We start from the raw sequence: 18,999 nt of genomic DNA, 5'->3' as shown, positions 1-18,999 counted from the left end.
AGCAGCACCCAGGACCCAGCAGCACCCAGGGCCCAGCAGCACCCAGGGCCCAGCAGCACCCAGGGCCCAGCAGCACCCAGGGCCCAGCAGCACCCAGGGCCCAGCAGCACCCAGGGCCCAGCTTACCTGGCCTTCTCCTCGTCGTATATCCTCCTGATGGCGGTGGGCTCGCCGGCGGCCCGGCGCTTGCAGGCGGAGGAGAACCTGAGGTTGGCGACGATGGACGCGTCGCCGATGTGGTTGTGGTGGTTCTTGGTGACGAAGCCGCGCCCCAGGTCCTCCCCGAACACCTGGTCCAGGTCCTCACAGCGCCCCCTCACCACGCAGCCCCTGCGGGGTAACACGGGTCAGTGGGGACAACACGGGTCAGTGGGGACAACACGAGTCAGTGGGGACAACACGGGTCAGTGGGGACAACACGGGTCAGTGGGGACAACACGGGTCAGTGGGGACAACACGGGTCAGTGGGGACAACACGGGTCAGTGGGGACAACACGGGTCAGTGGGGACAACACNGCTGCAGCAGTGTACCTGCTGGTGCAGTGTACCTGCTGGTGCAGCAGTGTCTGTCTCTTATACACATCTAGATGTGTATAAGAGACAGGAACAACACATGTCAGTGGGGCCATCATTCAGTAGAACAACACATGTCAGTGGGGCCATCAGGCAGCAGAACAACACATGTCAGTGGGGCCATCAGGCAGCAGAACAACATTATTTATAAATAATATAATATATAATTATAATATAATCATTTATATAATATGTAACATTTATTCATTATTTATAAGCGGTACTGGTATATATTTAAGCCTCATATTATTATAGAATAATAATCAAAATTAATAATAAATTAATACAAGTTTTCTTGTATTCTCCAAGTCATTTATTAGTCGTCTGTCAGCTGAACTATATGCCCGTGCCGAACTCTCAGTAATTTGGTAAGATTTACCTGCTTATTTTACTGAGTTGCTATGACTATGAATATTGTCATAATATATAGGATTTTTTCAATTTATTTTTTATGCTATGTTTTTGTATTGATTTCCAGAAACCGGTCAGTAAGCACCTGCGAAACCGAATGTTCATTTACTGTGCTCTACGATCTTAAGGTAAGGGTGGCCCAGTTGTTACAGTTCAGGGGCCGTATTATCAAAACTTCGTAAGTACGCAAAATCGACTTACGAATGGCGTTGCTATGACAACGTAATACTAGCGGTGGTATTATATACCATTTGCGCGGGAAAAAAATTTAGGTTTTTAGCTAAGACTTGCGTACGAAAGATTTGATAATGCCAAAATTAGGGTGTATTTACGTACCACAGAACTTTTTTGTCGTAAGTACAAAAAGTTACGAAGCTTTGATAATCCGGCCCCAGAGTACCAGGATTGGAGCAGTGAGTTGCGGGTTCGAGACCGCAACAAGCTGTGAATGTTCTGCGATGTTATGAATCGGAGACCAGGCCTCCGGCCTAATAAACGCTGAAACCATTATTATTATTAATTATTATTATAATTATAGAGACCTACAACAAGGATCTTTACACTAGGGGTTGGGGAACAGTGTGAACCTGAAAAATGAACCCTATGAGGAATAACAAGGGGTTACGCTCCCCATACATGCTGGTGCAGTGTACCTGCTGGTGCAGTGTACCTGCTGGTGCAGTGTACCTGCTGGTGCAGCAGTGTACCTGCTGGTGCAGTGTACCTGCTGGTACAGCAGTGTACCTGCTGGTGCAGTGTACCTGCTGGTACAGGAGAAGTAGCTCTTGCCGTTGCGCGTGTTGTGCAGTGTGTAGACAAACTCTGGCGCCGCGCGGGAGAAATACAGCGTCGAGAACCTGCGCCCCTCTATCTTCTGCAGCCCCCCACCTGGAGTACAGGGGGCACGTCAGTATACTGGCATACTGGGTGTACTGGCCGCACAGTGTATACTGGGCACACTGTATGGGTGTACTGGGTACACTGTATACATTAGAGAAATACAGCGTCGAGAACCTGCGCCCCTCTATCTTCTGCAGCCCCCCACCTGGAGTACAGGGGGCACGTCAGTATACTGCTATACTGGGTGTACTGGGTACACTGTATACATTAGAGAAATACAGCGTCGAGAACCTGCGCCCCTCTATCTTCTGCAGCCCCCCACCTGGAGTACAGGGGGCACGTCAGTATACTGGTACCACACTGTGTATACTGGGCACACTGTGTATACTGGTACACTGTGTATACTGGGCACACTGTGTATACTGGCCGCACAGTGTATACTGGGCACACTGTATACATTAAACACACTGGGACACGACTACATGTGTAGGAGGAACATAAATATACTGAGTTATACACTCAGTTTCCTGCATATTCCAGTGATGATAGGTACTTTGTACCTAATTACTTGATTATGTTTATGATAACAACTAATAATGATTATATAATAATGAGATTGTCAGTAAGTGACACTTGTACCTAATTACCTGATAATGTCTATGTCTAATGTCTATGATAACAACTAATATTATTACAATAATAATAATACAATAATAACATTACAATAATACAATAACAATAATAATAATAATAATAAGATAATAACAACATTACAATAACAACATTACCCTCACAGTCGCCCCCGCAGCTTGCTGCCCCCACCGGCGGGAAGCCTGCACACAAAAACGACCACGTAAACAAATAACAAAAACAAATCAAAATATGAAATGAAGAATAAAATATTAAATCACTAGTGCATAAATAACATTACTGATATTGAGCCATGTTTAGTCAAATAGATAAGTGCACCAATATTGGAAAAGCTAGTTAAGTGTTTGAGAACCACACACAAAAAAACACGGTGAACCTCAGAGCAAATCAAAATATAAAATAAAGAATAAACTAGTGCACTAGTGAAATCACTAGTGCATAAATAACATTACTGATATTGAGCTATGTTTAGTCAAATAGTTAGGTTCACCAAAATTGGAAAAGCTAGTTAAGAGTTTGAGAACTACACACAAAAACACTGTGAAGCTCAGAGCAAGTAAAGATAAGTCAAAATATGGCCAAAACGTATGAAATAGAAATATAAAAATAACAATAAAATATTATAGCAGTAATGCATAAATAACATTGAGCTATGTGCGGTCAACCAGTTAAGTTGGAGCAGCGAGTTGGGGGTTTGAGACCCACATTTAGTTGTAAAAATTGTGGTCAAGTCGCTGGGAGGTTAAGAATCGGTGACACCAACATGACCTAACCAAAGCCTGCACCACTAACTTATTAAACATGTTATTATTATTATATACTTGTATTTATATACTTGTATTTATATACTTGTATTTATATACTTGTATTTATATACTTGTATTTATATACTTGTATTACTGTCAAATAAGCGTTCAGACGCATAGAACTGATGCATGGCTGCGATGTCTTCCATGACGTTTGCTTCTTCTTTGACCTGCACATCGCCTGCCATCAGCGTCTGTACAACAACATGGATACAAAATGAACTATTATAATAAATATTTGATATTGATTTAAATAGATTTTTATGATTATTGATTTTATGACGATTATTGATTATGATGGAAGCATAACACGCCATCCTATAACCTAGAGATGCCGATATGAAGCTATGTTTTATTTGCCTATGGGGAGGGGAGAGTGGAAGCTGGGGAGGGGAGAGTGGAAGCTGGGGAGGGGAGAGTGGAAGCTGGGGAGGGGAGAGTGGAAGCTGGGGTGTTGACATAATATTTGACTGCTAGGAGGTATATACATGGTTTTGAAATCTGGGCCATAATGAATCTTATCCTATAAAGTTGTAGCCATAATGAATCTTATCCTATAGACTCTTATCATTATCCTATAGACTCTTATCGTTATCCTATAGACTCTGCCTTAAAAAGAACCAGTCAGTGAAAAAACTCTTAGAATAAACCCACTTGAGCACCGCAATGTTTGCTGTCATCGTCCTGCGGTTCCAACTTGATTTCTTGAGACGTCGTCTCTTCCATTTTGTAGTCACAAATTACAACTTCTTCGGGGGTGTGCGCTGGACTGCCAACTGCTGGATCACTGGACTGAGTGGGTGGATCATCCAATAGATTACTGGATTGAGGGATTGGATTATCCAATGGATTACTGGACTGGGGGATAGTATCATCTAATGGATCACTGGACAGGGTCAGTGGGTCATCCAGTGGATCGCTGGACTGGGGGAGTGGGTCATCCAGTGGATCACTGGACTCGGGGAGTAGAGCATCCAATAGATCATTGTACTGGGGAAGTTTATCTCCCAGTGAGTCACTGGATTTAGTGGGCATATTGGATGAAGTGGACATGATGGACTGTTTGGGTAGGATGGCTCGAGTAGTTATGGTCTGAGTAGGGATCGAGGACTGAGAAAGCATGGACTGAGTGGGCACAATGGACTGAGTGGGCACTATGGACTGGCCAGTTACAATGGACTGATTGGGCATGAGCATTACAGTTGCTGGATAAACAACCTGAATGGATGTGTGTTGTGGAACGCTAGACACTGGAATCTGCAGCGCAGCTTCACTGGACTGATTTGGGGCACCCCCTGAAGTCTCAACCACAAGATAGACGCTACGTCCTGGGACCGGGTCCATGGGTAACGTTGATCTTGGTGCCAAGAGCACACCAAACTGCTACTCTTCACCTTTTGCTGTCACTTGCAGGATTGCCCAGAAGTTTTTACTCAGCATCTCCTGGAATAAAGACTTGATGAATTCATTGCTTTAATAAGGGACAAGTTTATTTGCTTCTATACTTGTAAATCTATTAGTAAATGCAATGGTTCTTCAGGATCACTTCCAAGAGACTCATTTCAATAACCAGGTCACTATGACATGCCTAGAGGTTAATGTCTAGGTTAATTTAGGTTAGTCCTCTTTCTATTATATTGCTGATATCCCATAGGTATCAACGCAGAAATAAAGACAAAACTAGCACATTAATTTTCTTTGCTTTATGAGCAATTTAGCATGTGATGAGCAATTTAGCATGTGATGAGCAATTTAGCATGTGATGAGCAATTTAGCATGTGATGAGCAATGTAGCATGTGATGAGCAATGTAGCATGTGATGTGCAATTTAGCATGTGATGTGCAATTTAGCATGTGATGAGCAATTTAGCATGTGATGTGCAATTTAGCATGTGATGAGCAATTTAGCATGTGTAGATTCTCAAAGCCACAACAAAATTGTGGAGCCATGTTATAGAATTTGCAGCCAAAAAATAAATTTCAAACCCTTAGATTTGCTTTCAAGTGGTGAATCCATTTTTAAGCCATGGAAGACAATATTTAAACCAGAAAAGATTTGGCATTCATTGCATGGATGCAAACAAGAGATGCTTGACTGTACCTTCCTGTTGAGACATTGTGTTCCCAGTGTTAACTCACACAGAATTCTAGAGTTAGAACAAAATTTTGAACTACCTATATTAGGCAACAAGACATAAGTAAGTACCTACAAGAAATTCTAGGTAAAAACCATCATTTCAGGGGCAATTTTTTTTAAATGTGGTAAAAAGGCCATTTTTCTCATTTTTATTGAAGAAATTAGGAAAAGGATAATATTGAGGAAACAATCAGCCATAGAAACGGATATCATTGGCCAGATTTGCCAGCCTTCTAGTCAGACTCACAGGTGCCGGTGGCTTTTGCACAATTTTTATCTTTGGGGTGCAAGCTTGAAAGTACTAAATACATTTCATGGATGCTAATCAGCAATTTATAGTGGCAAACCAGAGATTTTTTAAAATCAGTTCATTTTCAATTTCCTCGTCTACTCAATATTTTAATCAATTTCTTATGTATGATAATGTTGGTATCCAAGAGACTTTCTAGTAGAGGACTTATGGTAGCACTAAATAATGAACTTGAAGAAGGACAACAAAAAATGTTCTCCTTTGCCACTCTGAATTGTGGCATTACAAAAATTAAAAGCAAAATAATCATTTCACAGGTGATTTTTCAGAATTAGATTTAAAATTTAAAATGTTCTGTAATCTGTAATACCATATTTTAATAGCAAATTTTTGGCTAGGCTAGGGCCTCAGGCCCCACAGCCTTGCATCACAATGTGACGTGGCAAAGCAGAAGGTTTAAAAAATTTTAAGACCCTTCCTCACATTCATTTTTGAGTGCTATAGAGTATAGTAGACCTATAAGACACAAGTAGACCAGTTAAGTATCATGGATACCAGCATTATCCCACACAAGAAATTGGTTTAAATCTTTAGTAAACAAGGAAATTAAAAATGAACTGATTCTAAAAAATCCCTGGTTTGTCACTATATGTTACATGCAATGATAAGGCCAAGTAGAAAATCAGGCAGAAGCTACCGGTATACGAGACAAAAATGCCTGTGAACAGAGATTTTAACAATTAATTAATCAATTAACAATTACTTAATCAATTAACAATTAATTAATCAATTAACAATTACTTAATCAATTAACAATTAATTAATTAATTAACAATTATTTCCAATCACCAATGGCATTTACCCAAATTCCAGGGTGCAGAAATGGGTGAATATCAAAATATATTTGGCGATGCATCAGCAGAAAATTTAAGTCTTCAGAAGATCTTGCCAACACATTTGTATTGAAATTATTGCATTTAAGAAATTACTTCAAAATTACTGCAAATCTGGAAGACCACAAGCGCACACAGTCACAGTAAGGTTTCCGGTAGGTACGCCAGATGTATCAGGAATCAGGATGCAGTGAAGTTTGCCTGGAAATCAGTTGCGATGTACTGGTATTGGTATGCAAGTGTTTTGGTTTGTGGAGACTGGAAAGTAAGGTTATATGTACCTATCAAAGTTGTGTGCAGCACTTTCTTATTAAAAATTACTTTTCAACAGATCCTGAAAATGGCTGGCAATGCTTTTGCTTTAGGCTAAAACTCCATATTTTGGCGACGCTGCTTGCACGGAGTTGCACCCTCTGCACCCTGGACTACCCAATTTCTTCACTGAGAAATGAAAAAAGTTCTTATTTATCCAGTATATTAAAAATCACTTGTAAATAATTATCTATGGCGGCAACTTCTTGAAACTTCTACGAGTTCTGCCCAATACCGTCAACCGGGGCTACTAGGGATGGGCGAGGTAACTTGGGACAGTCCTCTGACACGGCGTAAAACTGTTTTAGTAGCAAAACTAATTGGAATATTGCAAAACTAAATACCGTCAACCGGGGCTACTCGGGATTTTGAAGCATGCAGAGTGTACTCATCCATTACTAACAGTACTCTGAAGTCCTCCTCTTTTATTGTAGATGATGTAGAGGTAGAATAAATGACATTTTCTGTGGTTTTTACTGGTTTTTCCTTTATTGATATGATATTACCATAAACATTAATTACAGTCAACTGGGGTGACTTTGGCCACATTTTTTATTTCGTTTTGCAAACAAAAACGGGGTCGTAAAAAAGGTCATAAACGCCGGAGTGACTTTGGCCTTTGTTCATTAATTTGACGGTAATTAATGTTTAATTAATTACCGTCAAATTAATGACACCTTGGTGCAACTTTTATGTAAGTAAAATTTTTGAATATGGTGAATATTTTTTTACTACAGACCTTAGCAGAAGAAACTTTTCAAAATATTGTTTTTCACCATTTTTTTCTGGAATTTTTCAAAGCTAGTATATGTAGTATTTTTGAACTTCCTTTATACTACATAGATAGGAAAAATGCTGACGTTTATGCCACTATATTTAGTTTGGCAATATTCCAATTAGTTTTGCTACTAAAACAGCTTTACGCCGTGTCGGAGGACTGGAGGACTGTCCCGAGTTACCATGCCCCTTCCAAATAGCCCCAGTTGACGGTATAGTGGCGTAAACGTCAACATTTTTCCTATCTATGTACGGCAATATAAAGGAAGTTCAAAAATACTACATTTACTAGCTTTGAAAAATTCCTGAAAAAAATATTGAAAAACGATATTTTGAAAAGTTACTTCTGCTAAGGTCTGTAGTAAAAAAATATTTGCCCTATTAAAAAATTTTGCTTAGAAAAAAGTGGCAGACAAGTGTCAGCATGAAAACTTTAATTGCAGAGTTTACATACCTCAATCCAAAAAAAAAATGGTGGCCATTTCTGCACTGCGGGGCTACTCGGGACACCCCCACAGGGCAATTCGGGACACCTCCAAAAATGCATTTACAGTAGAACCTCAGTTAGCAAAGGCTCCAGTTACAAAAAAAATTGATTAAAAACAGAGAATATTGATTACATTTACCTCGCTCAGCAAGAAAAATTTCACCTATCAAAAATTTAGTGCATCATCGGTCAGCACAAAATTGTGCATAGAATGTCATATATAGAATTGTGCACCAGGCAACATAGAATGAAAAGTAATTAACCTAAACTATGATTTATTTCTCCAAAACATATGATGGTTGTCACTAAAACATTCCTTTCTGTTTCGGGTATGTTTTTCACGATCTTTTTTATAGTAAATTCACTTAATCCAATTAAAATGGTGTGAAATTACAAGCTGTCCTGTAAGCTTACAGATAGGCTACAGAAAAAATGCTATAGGGCTGCTGATATGAAGCTTGCAGTGGACAAGGTTGTTGTAAATGCTTAATGGCATGTTCATGGTCATGGATACAGTAATATTGCATCAATAATACAGTAATATCACATCAATAATAAGGTAATTAATGTTTATGGTAATATCATATCAATAAAGGAAAAACAAGTAAAAATCACAGAAAATGTCATTTATAAATTATTCTACATCTACATCATCTACAATGAAAGAGGAGGACTTCAGAGTACTGTTAGTAATGGATGAGTACGCTCTGCATGCTTCAAATGTTTTGAAATGAAGTTTTATTCCCATTGTCCCGAGTAACCCCGACCGACGGGGCTACTTGGGGCAATCTTTATTTTGCATCTGGCACCTTACGAATAGCATATGGAATTTTTTTGGAGAAGCCATGTGATAGCCCTTGCAATTTGCAAAGAGCTTGAAATGAGCCTAAACTTGTTTATGAAATGTTTCATGGTAAGAAGTTATGAATGAAAAACGTTCGAAATCATCCTGAGTAGCCCCGGCCCCCAGCCCCCAGTTGACAGTATTCCAAATTTGTATACAGCCTAATACAGGTAAAATTATTAGGATTATACACATTAAACAGGTGGTATTTTCTTATTAACAGATGACTTTTGCAATACATAATTTTTGGGCTTTTAAGTAAGTGTTAGCTATAGCTTCAAGTTCAAAGTGACAAATTTAATAACTGACAAAGATTGAAGAATCCATTTCTTTACAATCTGTTTTTTTTTATTTTCTCATCTACACAAGTTTTAAACCAATATCTTATGAATAATAATGCAGCAATGCTGGGATTCATGATACATAACTGGTCTGCTTACAGGACTCAAAATTGAACTTGAGGAAGAGTCTAAATTACTCTAAAAATATCTCTATTAAGTCTACTTTGCCCCAATGAGGCTGATGAGCAGCAGTTAACTCAAATCTATACTTGCATCGTATAAAAACTGTGTTTTGAAAGAAGTGATCTCCAAACAATTCGAAATCAAGGACTTCCACAAGCACTCAAAATATTCATTTTCGTCCAATGTCTACAAGTGCAATGGTATTTACCATCAAATTGTTTAAAGCTCTCTGAAGGAAACAAAACTATAGCCAATAGCTTTTCGATAAGCATTGAGCATTCTTCACTACGTACTGACTCACGGTTAGTTCTAAACTGGCGCCTTACTTGCTGGCTGCTGCAACGGCTAATGCACTGTCCGGATGGGGGTGTGGGAGGTAGACCCCCCACATAACCCGACATGGCGGGAACTTCTAAGCACGCTCGCGTTAAAAACTCGTGCCAGCTACTGAGCAGGGTAAGCCAATGGTGGCCTGACCAGCCACTGATTTCGTGTGTCATTTGACCCTTATATTTTTTCCATGAAACTACTCAAAATAGCTCCTATTTGGCGGCTAAATAGAAGAGGCGGCCATTTCGCATCTGATTCATCTCTAATCCGAGAGTCGCAACCGAAATCGGAAGGATAGCCGCGCGTAAATTTTGACAGGGAGGAGGCCTTCCCATGGAGAATACACCATCTTCAGACACCATATTCATCATTAGCAACTTATTGCTCACTAAAGTAAGAGAAGTTGAAGCGGTGGGTGTTAGGAGCCACGCCGGCCTAATAGCTCCCCGCATAATACTGTAATAAGGGTCACATGATAGTACATGTAAAGCTTTACTAATATTCCATTACGATGTAAACTGAAGTCAGCCAACAAAAACCCCAGTGCTTGATGGAAGGATGGACAACCCTGCCCCCAGTGCTTGATGGAATGATGGACAACCCTGCCCAAGTACTCAATGGAATGATGGACAACCCTGCCCATCCTCGTTAGCATATCTACCACTTACCGACTTCTTTACCTGAAAATTCTATCGTAACTGAGGTAATTTATCGTATTTAGTACATTTCAAGCATCCTAGAATGTCAGGGTTGAGATACAACCCAGCCATTGTTAAAATTATAGGGTTCACCGATTAAAACAATAGCATCAAATTGTATCATTCAATGTCATAAATTTCATTATCACCCCAGTCATGGTCGTTGTTGATTTTTCTCGGATGATTAACTTGTATGTATTAACGTTCAAGAGTTCGTGCCACATATTTAGTTCAGTTACCGCTCGAATAAGTTTTTCCTTGGAAATCATAGAAAATTTAGATTTCACGGCAATATCTAATCAAATTCATGGTTATGAGTAGTGGACGTTTTTGTGAGTAAATATTTCGTATGGTAGCTGTGATGAGATTGTTCACCTGATAGCGCCACACATATTAGTGGGCATTTGATAGCTCATTGATTACTGCTCTCATATGAGGGGCATAACTCTTGCAGAAATAATGAAAATAAATATTATAGGGCGTGTTAAGGATAAATGTGACGGTCACCTGATGTGGCCAATGGATTAGACCTCGAATTCATTTAGACGATTTCTCGGTAGAAATTCACTATAAATATATTCAAAATTAAGTTTTTCGTTAATTTATTTAAATACTACATCATACTGAGGGAAATTCTGCAGTATTGTGGATTTCAAAATTGTTAGGTCATTCAAATGGACTTATTTCTATTCTAAATGAATGGAACGTTTAATTAGTTAGTCGAGAATTTGATTAAATGCAAGTAAATAATTGAAAACATACATATGGTTTACTGTTTTTTTTTAATTTGGGCTCTTTTTACATGCAAGTGGAGTAGGATTCGTGTTACAGCTCCATTTCTTACAGAATGGGTATTATAATAACTCTCATTTCAATACTTTAATCTTCACCATCACTACGCTGCTCCGACATGCTATCAGTTGCAATCTTTTCGCCATTATTTAGTAATGTTATAAGGTGGATCTTCAATAATATTATTAGGTCGAATTAATTAGTAGACGGGAATTCAACTGGTACATTACATGTTGGAAAATTTAAGCATTATGTAAATGAAATGTTGTATAATATTTCGTGAATTACTGTCGGCTGGTCGTATAATTGAATTGCCTGTTGGCAAGGCTCCAGTTCTCTATTTTTGACATCTTGGTGGTAACCACAATGTAGTATACAAGTAGATTCATGGTTTATACACGGTCCCAGAAGGATTACCAGAATTTGAAACAAGAACCAACACCAGGGGCCACGACTATAAACAAAAAATTGCGCTGCAACTTCTCCACGCGACAAAATTTCTTCTCGCTTCGAGGCACCGACATGTGGAACAGCCTCCCTATTACATCGTTGACGCTCCGAGTTTAAACGCGATAAAGAACAGACTAGATAAAGCTATGGAAAAATATATGTTCATACATGAAATATCTAGCACCATATCGAACCCGGTGAAAGTCTAGTAGCTATTTCAAACTATCGGCAGTCCTGAGAAGATCCGGTAGAAGGACCTGTTTTTAGATCTCTTGTATGATATGATATGATATGATATGATATGATATATGATATGATATATTTAATCTGTATTAAATTAGGTGTTGGCAACACGAGTTGTTGATAAATATTCAACAACACATTCAAAATTCAACAATTTGTCCCTCGCATCTTTAACATTCACATTTATCACTAGTTATAGCTCTTAAGTCATGCCTTACAAAAAGATTTAAAAAATTCACCAAAGCATTTGACGCAGAGGTTCCCAAACTTTTTCAGGCTGGCGCCCCCTTTGGCTCCCCAGTGAATCCGGGGAGCCTTAAATTTCACCTTCATCCGGGAGTTATATTGCGATACGGGCTGACAATTGCAGTGATCGAAGAATTTCTGCCAAACTACTGAACAGATTCGAACGAAATTTTTAATATTAATTCCTAACTACCAAACTGTGATTTTTAACTCGTGAAAATTGATTCGATTCGGAGTCATGTTCTGTACGTGTTGTGTACAAATCTGCAAACAAACGTACGAACTTCTGACTTCGACTTCGCGGACTGCCGCCCCCCTACTGCCCCTTTCTTCCTCACCGTCCCTCCCCCCCCCAGATCTTTTCACAGCCCCCAGGGGGGCGATATCGCCCACTTTGGGAGCCACTGCATTAGAGCGTAATCAGAGTATCCGGACTACGTTCCTAATGAAGTTAGCCCTGAAAATGCTTATTTTTTTAGCGCAGAAAACGAAACATTTGAACCGAAACTAAAAATTTACTCATCAATTTTGACACGAAACCAGTAATTCGATGGTTCTGTTAATTAGTAATTACAGTAGTAATGTCTATTAGTAATAGGCCCTGTTCTGTTATTAATTCGCCATTTTGTTCAATGAATAATGGCAGCGAACAATAATCCTATTCGTTAGTTAGCCTTTAGAAAAGTCATGAACGCCGGTATTTGATAGAGAAAAACAACTGACATTGTAATTCGCTAGGCATTTTGTTGTCGAGGGGTAGACTATACGTTCATAGAAAATTTATATTTTAACAGTAATTTATAATCAAAATTCTTGAGTTTGATTAGTTGATATTTTTTTTAATCATTATTCCTTATGTTAACTGTGATGGGATGGTTCACTTTACAGCACCAAACTAAGAGCGCATTTGATAGCTCATTGATTACTGCTCGCAAATAATATGCATAATTATTGGAGATATTAATACAAATAAATAGCATAGCGATTGTACAATATACATGTGCGGGCCATTTGTCGTCGGTGGATTAGATCTCAAAATCATCTACACGATTTCGAAGTAGAACTTTACTATAAATAAATCCAACATTATTCTTTCCATTAAATTATTTAAATACTCCATCGTATCGAGGGAAATTCTTCAGTAATATGGATTTTAAATTGTTAGGTCATCTTACGGGACGTATTTCGGCTCCAAAAGAACGGAGCGTTTAGTTAGTTAGTCGAGAATTTAATTAGATGCAAGTAAATAAGCATAAAAATATACACGGTTTATTGTTTTTTTTTCTAATTTGCGCAGCTTTCGCATGAAAGTGAAATAGGATTCGTGTTACAGCTCTTTTTCCTACAGAATGAATATTTTGCAACCTCTCATGTCGCTACACTAATCTTCATCTATACGCTGCTGTGAGATGCAATCGACTGCAATCTCTTAGTCAGCGTTCAAAAATATTATAGGATACTCACTCGTTTCCACTAAATTTAGAACGTAGCTGAAAGGGTGATTTGGCTTGATAATCAAAAATACTGAGCACCTCATTCGAAATTACTCCTATTACTTTTTCCGAGGAGTAACTCAGTTATCACCTGGCACGTATACACTTGCAATGGAAGAGGTTGGACTAGACCGATTCGATCGTACCAAATGGATAGTGAAAGAAATTAAAAGGTGGAAATAGTCACAATGAGGTGGGCGAAATTTATTGGTGAATAACGTGGAAATAACCCTCGATTATGTGTGAGTGAAATAGGCACAGAAGTGTAATACTTTTCCAAATCGAAGCCGAATTGATTTGTTGCACCTCATATGGGTAAATTGACATCAAGTATTAATTTGAACACTCTTGGAAAAAAATCCCGTACAGTAGTTATAATTTTCAGCAACTTCTAATGGAAATTTAACGAATTATTCATTTGAGTAGATATTGATTAGCAGGATTCATGCCGGATTTCACATCATCAAGAATTCATTCATTCATCATCATGAAGTTTTTTTCTTCATTACACCTCTTCAGGCTCAAACTTATCACCATTCAGAATCGGACTTAAAAACGTGCCGATGAATGGGTATGATGGTAGTGGTGACGTACGGAAATAGTTGTAAGAATATTAGAAGCGTTTGCAAAAAACACATGAAACATTCATAGTCATTTGCTCCTAGAAATCGTTTTTATTAGTTAAGTAAAGCCTAAATTATTTAGCAAATTAAGCTCAATATGCGGTATAAAGAATATGGCTCTTTGTTCGGGGGATTGTTCGGAATGAAAACTCGTTGTGGATTGTAACGGTTTCTGAAAACAAAGAATGAACAATTTGAACACCTATTGAGGTTATTCGAGATTATAAACAATATAGAGAAAATAGCCAAGGTTAACAAGCAATAAAATGATCATAACATAAGTAAATGATAACGTACCAAATTGCTGAACAATCTCGGTCAAGTTTGGTTCAAAATGAATTTTGTCTGAGCTCATTAACTGTGGTCCTACCTAAAAGGTCCCAACCTTATGTATACGGGAGAAGTATACTCAGTCAAATTCTTTACATGCGGATTGCCGATTAGCAATGAACTACCAGGCAGTCGACCACCTCAATGACTGGCTTGTCTACGGCGCTCCGCCATTGATATGACTTCTTCTATTACCCTGTTCGCCAAATTGCTGGGAAATCTATGCAATAAGTAAAAAAAAAGCAGTATAGAAGTTGGTGTATCGTCAGCTGCTCATGTTATTGAATTGCAGGTTGCGAAAGTTGCAGGTCTCCATTATTGACGTCTTCGTGAGGACCTCATTGAAGTATACAAGTATAGTCCAATACGGTTTTTTCTTGTGTGTACAAATATTTGATGCAAGGTTCTCATATATAGAGTCATATTAGAGTGTGCTAAATCAGTCCGGAAAACGGAACGCATTAATGATCGCAGTAGTTGACATACATACATTGTATGCATTGTCTTCTTGTAATTTCTTTCAATTTTTACTTGGTACACGAATTAGTAAGAAACAAAGCGGTCTAGTCCCACCTCAAGCAGCGCCACGTGCCAGGTGATAGCTTGTGCAGTTACCCCTCGAAAAATGTCATTGAACGAGACACATTATGATATTTTCAGTATCTATTTACTCATTTCTATTCATCTTATATATATTGGTGTTAAAGAATTAGCAAGTAATTTATAAGTTGTATTATGAGAACGTTGGAGAAGAGAAGGCAGGAAGTTGCACCTCTGTCGCGTACGAGCCTGTCATGTCTCTGTGACGAGGATCGTAATGGGCGCCGCTGATTAGTCGAAGCCCGACTCGAAGGTGGCCGAAATATTCGATGAATTTTCATCGAGAAAACCTGATGTTGTTAGGGGCTGCATTTAGGTAAATGAATTATTTATTGTGTTTTCAATTAATTCTCTCTTTTGTGTCCCCAGTGCTTTAAAACAAATAAAGTGACTGCAAGTTAAAGTTAAATTAATGCATGTGAATAAGCATTGTTGAAGTGAGTCAATTTTTCGTGTTCCTGCTTATCTGGTGCTTATACTGACTTGCCAACCACTCATACTGCCTACTGTACATGAGCCTGCTTTCTGGCAATGAAGATTTCCTTGCTGTCCTGTCACTGACCTACTAAGATTATCCTGGCTCTTAAATAGGTGAGTAAAGGGAATACTCTCGCCACGCATTTCAGTCCTAAATTTTAATTATTAAATGTTATCAGTAAATGTTTGTACATATAATCAATCATCCCTTAAAATAGTTTAACAGTTTTGCATTAGGTAGATCAATTTGTTCTTATGTGTTCCTAGTGTACTTATGTGTTTCAACTTTCAAGTGTTATTGTTGGATAGGTTTTACGTGTTCTTGTTCCTGCACTTTTGCAGAGCGGCCAACGTGGGGCATATTCTGGGCCAATTTGGGGCGCATTTCGGCAAGTTCTGCGCTAGTTTGATGCCAGTTCTGGACAAGTGACAGGCAAGCTTTGGGCTCACTGAGCCACATTGCAGTCGAGTCTTGGGCTGCTCTTGAGCTACTCGAGCTGACACTAGAGGCCAGCGTGGATGCCTCTTTAAGTCCTGTCCAGCAACTCATGTCAGAGCTGCCCTAACGCGCCAGTTGAGTCTACCCTACTGCTACTCACAAGTAAGACCACCGCCGTCTTGTTTCTTTGGTGCGGACGCCACTTGATGGACCAGGCCCGACCCAGGGCCTGTTTTGAGCACTTGATTCCTTGGTGTCATTATTCTTGATTTGATTTATGCTACAGATCATTATTCTGGCCCAGTTTAGTTTATTTACCATGTATCCGTGTATATTCTTTACTGTTCAAACCAGTTTGGGCTGCTGGTTATTTATGTTTTCATGCTAGGTTCACCCCATCACTCATAGCCCTGGGCTGTCTCATGACTAACCAACTAATTTTCACCTTTCACCTCCATGTATCACTGATTATATTTAATACATTTTTGCTTGGTTCTTCCTCCGTTTGTTTCCCTGAGTTTGTTTTGCTTGGCTTCACGTGCTGGTACTATACAGGCCGGACCGTCGACCTTTAGAGGGGCTGACCCCCAACAATGTGATCAACATTTGACTATAGCGATGAATTGTAAATTGAAGTCCTACGTTACTTTCATAGGGGAACTACCAAAATCATGTAATTGTCCTATTTCAAATCTGATTATAATTTTCTGTTGATGCCTTCCTCGTTTTACTGTTGTGTCGGTTGCTTCATTGCAAATATCAAGAAATGTAATAAATAGTAATATATCAGCGACATCGTGTGTGACATTTTCAAAAACTGTTGACTCGAACGTTAATTCAAATATTCAATCAGGATCAGATATATCAACCTAAAATTAGTACAATTAAAAATTTTTTAAATGATTTTCCCATCACCAATGCACACGGACTTTGCGGCTATATTCATGTTATATATTTAGTCTAGCTTCCGCTTGAATGAGTTTGTTCTGAAAGGTCACAAAAAATATAGATATTTAAGGCAATTTCCAATCGAAATTCATGATTTTGAGTAGTGAATGATTTTACTGTATGAAAAAATATTTGTCACGTCAACTGTGATGAGATAGCTCACTTTTTACCGTCAAACATATCTGCTGGCATTTGATAGCTCATTGATTACTGCTCTCGTATAATAAGCAAAACTGGTTCAGAAAGTAATTCGAATAAATAGCAACGGTATTGTTAAAGCCACATCTGCGGTTCATATGTGGTCGATGGATTAGATCTTGGATTCATTTAGACGATTTCGAGGCAAAAATTCGCTGTAAATATATCCAAGATTCGGTTTTTAATAAAATTATTTAAATACTACATCATATTGAGAGAAATTCTTCAATACTACGGATTTCAAAATTGTTAGGTCATCCAAATGGACTTTTTCTGATCCAAAAGAACAGAGCGTTTAGTTAATTAGTCGAGAATTAAAATAGATGCAAGTAAATAATAGGAAAAATATATAGCTACGGTTTACTGTTTTAGCGCATTTTCTCATTTATGGAAAGATGGCACCATTGTGCTCGCCATGTCCGTCGGTCTGTCCGTCCGTGACTTCAAGTTTTCGTCGACGAGAAAATGCGCTCTCTGTCACTCACTACAGTGAATACTGAGTTATATATCTTTTTAATTTGGGCACTTTTCGCATGAAAGTGAGTAGGATTCGTGTTACAGCTTTTTATCCTACCGAATGCATATTTCTTTATTTTAATTACTCCCATATCACAACTTCAATCTTTTTCATAGATACGCTGCGCAGAGATGCAATCAGTTGCAATCTCTTCGCCAGCGTTCAAAAATATAACAACTTCTCAACACCCGGTGGCTATGTGTTGAGGGTGATTTGGCATGATACAAAAAATTACTGAGCACTTCATTATAAGTTACACTAATCCATTTTTTCGAGGAGTAACTAATTTATCATCTGGCACATATACAACTGCAATGTAAGAGGTTGGACTAGAGCAGACCGATTCGATCCTACCAAGTGGATAGTGAAAGAAATGAAATGGAGGCAATAATCAAAATGATGAGGGCGAAATTTATTAGTGAATAACGAGGGGATATCCCTTGATAATGTATGGGTGAAATAGGCACAGAAGTGCAATACTTTTCCACATCGTAGCCGAATTGATTTGTTGCACCTGATATGAGGAAATTGACATCAAGCATTAATTTGAGCACCAAGAATAATCCGTACAGTAGTTATAATTTTCAGCAACATCTAATGGATATTTAGCGAATGATATTGATCTACTAGTAATTGGAAGTTTATTGGACATAAAAAAGTATGCCATCACTGCTGTAATTGTGACATGATGAGGCATGATGGCCTGTTAGACACTCGTGCAGATCTAGCGTCTTACGATTGAGTTGCTACATTAAACTTAACATGCGATATATGTTCTTTGAATGTATGAATTAATGCCTGCTAATCTATGTACAAACACACCATAATAACTACAATAGTTGTATACAAGCATCAGTAGCACTGTGACGCATAGTAATAGTTTAAAATACGCATTTATACAATAATAGCATACAATTCAATGTATGTATACAATTGTACATGTTCAAGGTATACAATTGTTCAAGTATGGTACAGGAATATATACAACTATTGTATGCAAGTGTTGTATACAGGCATGTATTAAAATGTTACTGTATGTATGAGTGTTGTTGGTGCGCCGCTGTGTGGTGCGCAAGACAGGCGACAGTGTCGCCTGCTGCGCGGGGGCACCAGCTGCTCCCGCCTGGGGCTCGCCTGCGCAGAAATCTACGCTCCTCCCCTCGCCTGCGT

The 18,999-nt window shown here is 38.7% G+C and overlaps 2 protein-coding genes across 4 annotated transcripts in view; both read right to left on the bottom strand.

The window, feature by feature from the left end:
- The window catches only part of LOC108671346, a gene marked incomplete at its 3' end in the record, with an annotated part of 4,479 nt that extends 2,504 nt beyond the window's left edge, over positions 1-1,975 (bottom strand). Inside the window, 3 exon segments of the mRNA XM_047885130.1 lie at positions 127-330; positions 1,746-1,872; positions 1,945-1,975. Of these exon segments, the coding sequence (XP_047741086.1) occupies positions 127-330; positions 1,746-1,872; positions 1,945-1,975 (362 nt within the window).
- Positions 1,976-2,008: 33 nt separating this feature from the next.
- On the bottom strand, positions 2,009-9,440 carry LOC125179376 (cell surface glycoprotein 1-like). Of its 3 annotated transcripts, none has more exons than XM_047885132.1 (5): positions 9,422-9,440; positions 3,936-4,724; positions 3,367-3,475; positions 2,613-2,657; positions 2,009-2,146 (listed from the first exon to the last, which is right to left on the bottom strand). In XM_047885132.1, the coding sequence occupies exons 2-5, from the start codon at positions 4,623-4,625 to the stop codon at positions 2,049-2,051; spliced, it is 942 nt and encodes a 313-aa protein (XP_047741088.1). In that variant the 5' UTR covers positions 4,626-4,724; positions 9,422-9,440; the 3' UTR covers positions 2,009-2,048. The 3 variants fall into 3 exon arrangements, with proteins under 3 accessions (XP_047741088.1, XP_047741087.1, XP_047741089.1); XM_047885131.1 differs by lacking the exon at positions 9,422-9,440 and adding an exon at positions 5,383-5,555; XM_047885133.1 differs by lacking the exon at positions 9,422-9,440 and adding an exon at positions 5,383-5,555 and having other exon boundaries at positions 3,376-3,475.
- Positions 9,441-18,999: the final 9,559 nt, after the last annotated feature.

The sequence above is a fragment of the Hyalella azteca genome, unplaced genomic scaffold (genome assembly GCF_000764305.2).
Source record: "Hyalella azteca isolate HAZT.00-mixed unplaced genomic scaffold, Hazt_2.0.2 contig17021, whole genome shotgun sequence".
Lineage (NCBI taxonomy): Eukaryota > Metazoa > Arthropoda > Malacostraca > Amphipoda > Hyalellidae > Hyalella > Hyalella azteca.
This window is presented reverse-complemented; position numbering and strand designations above follow the sequence as displayed.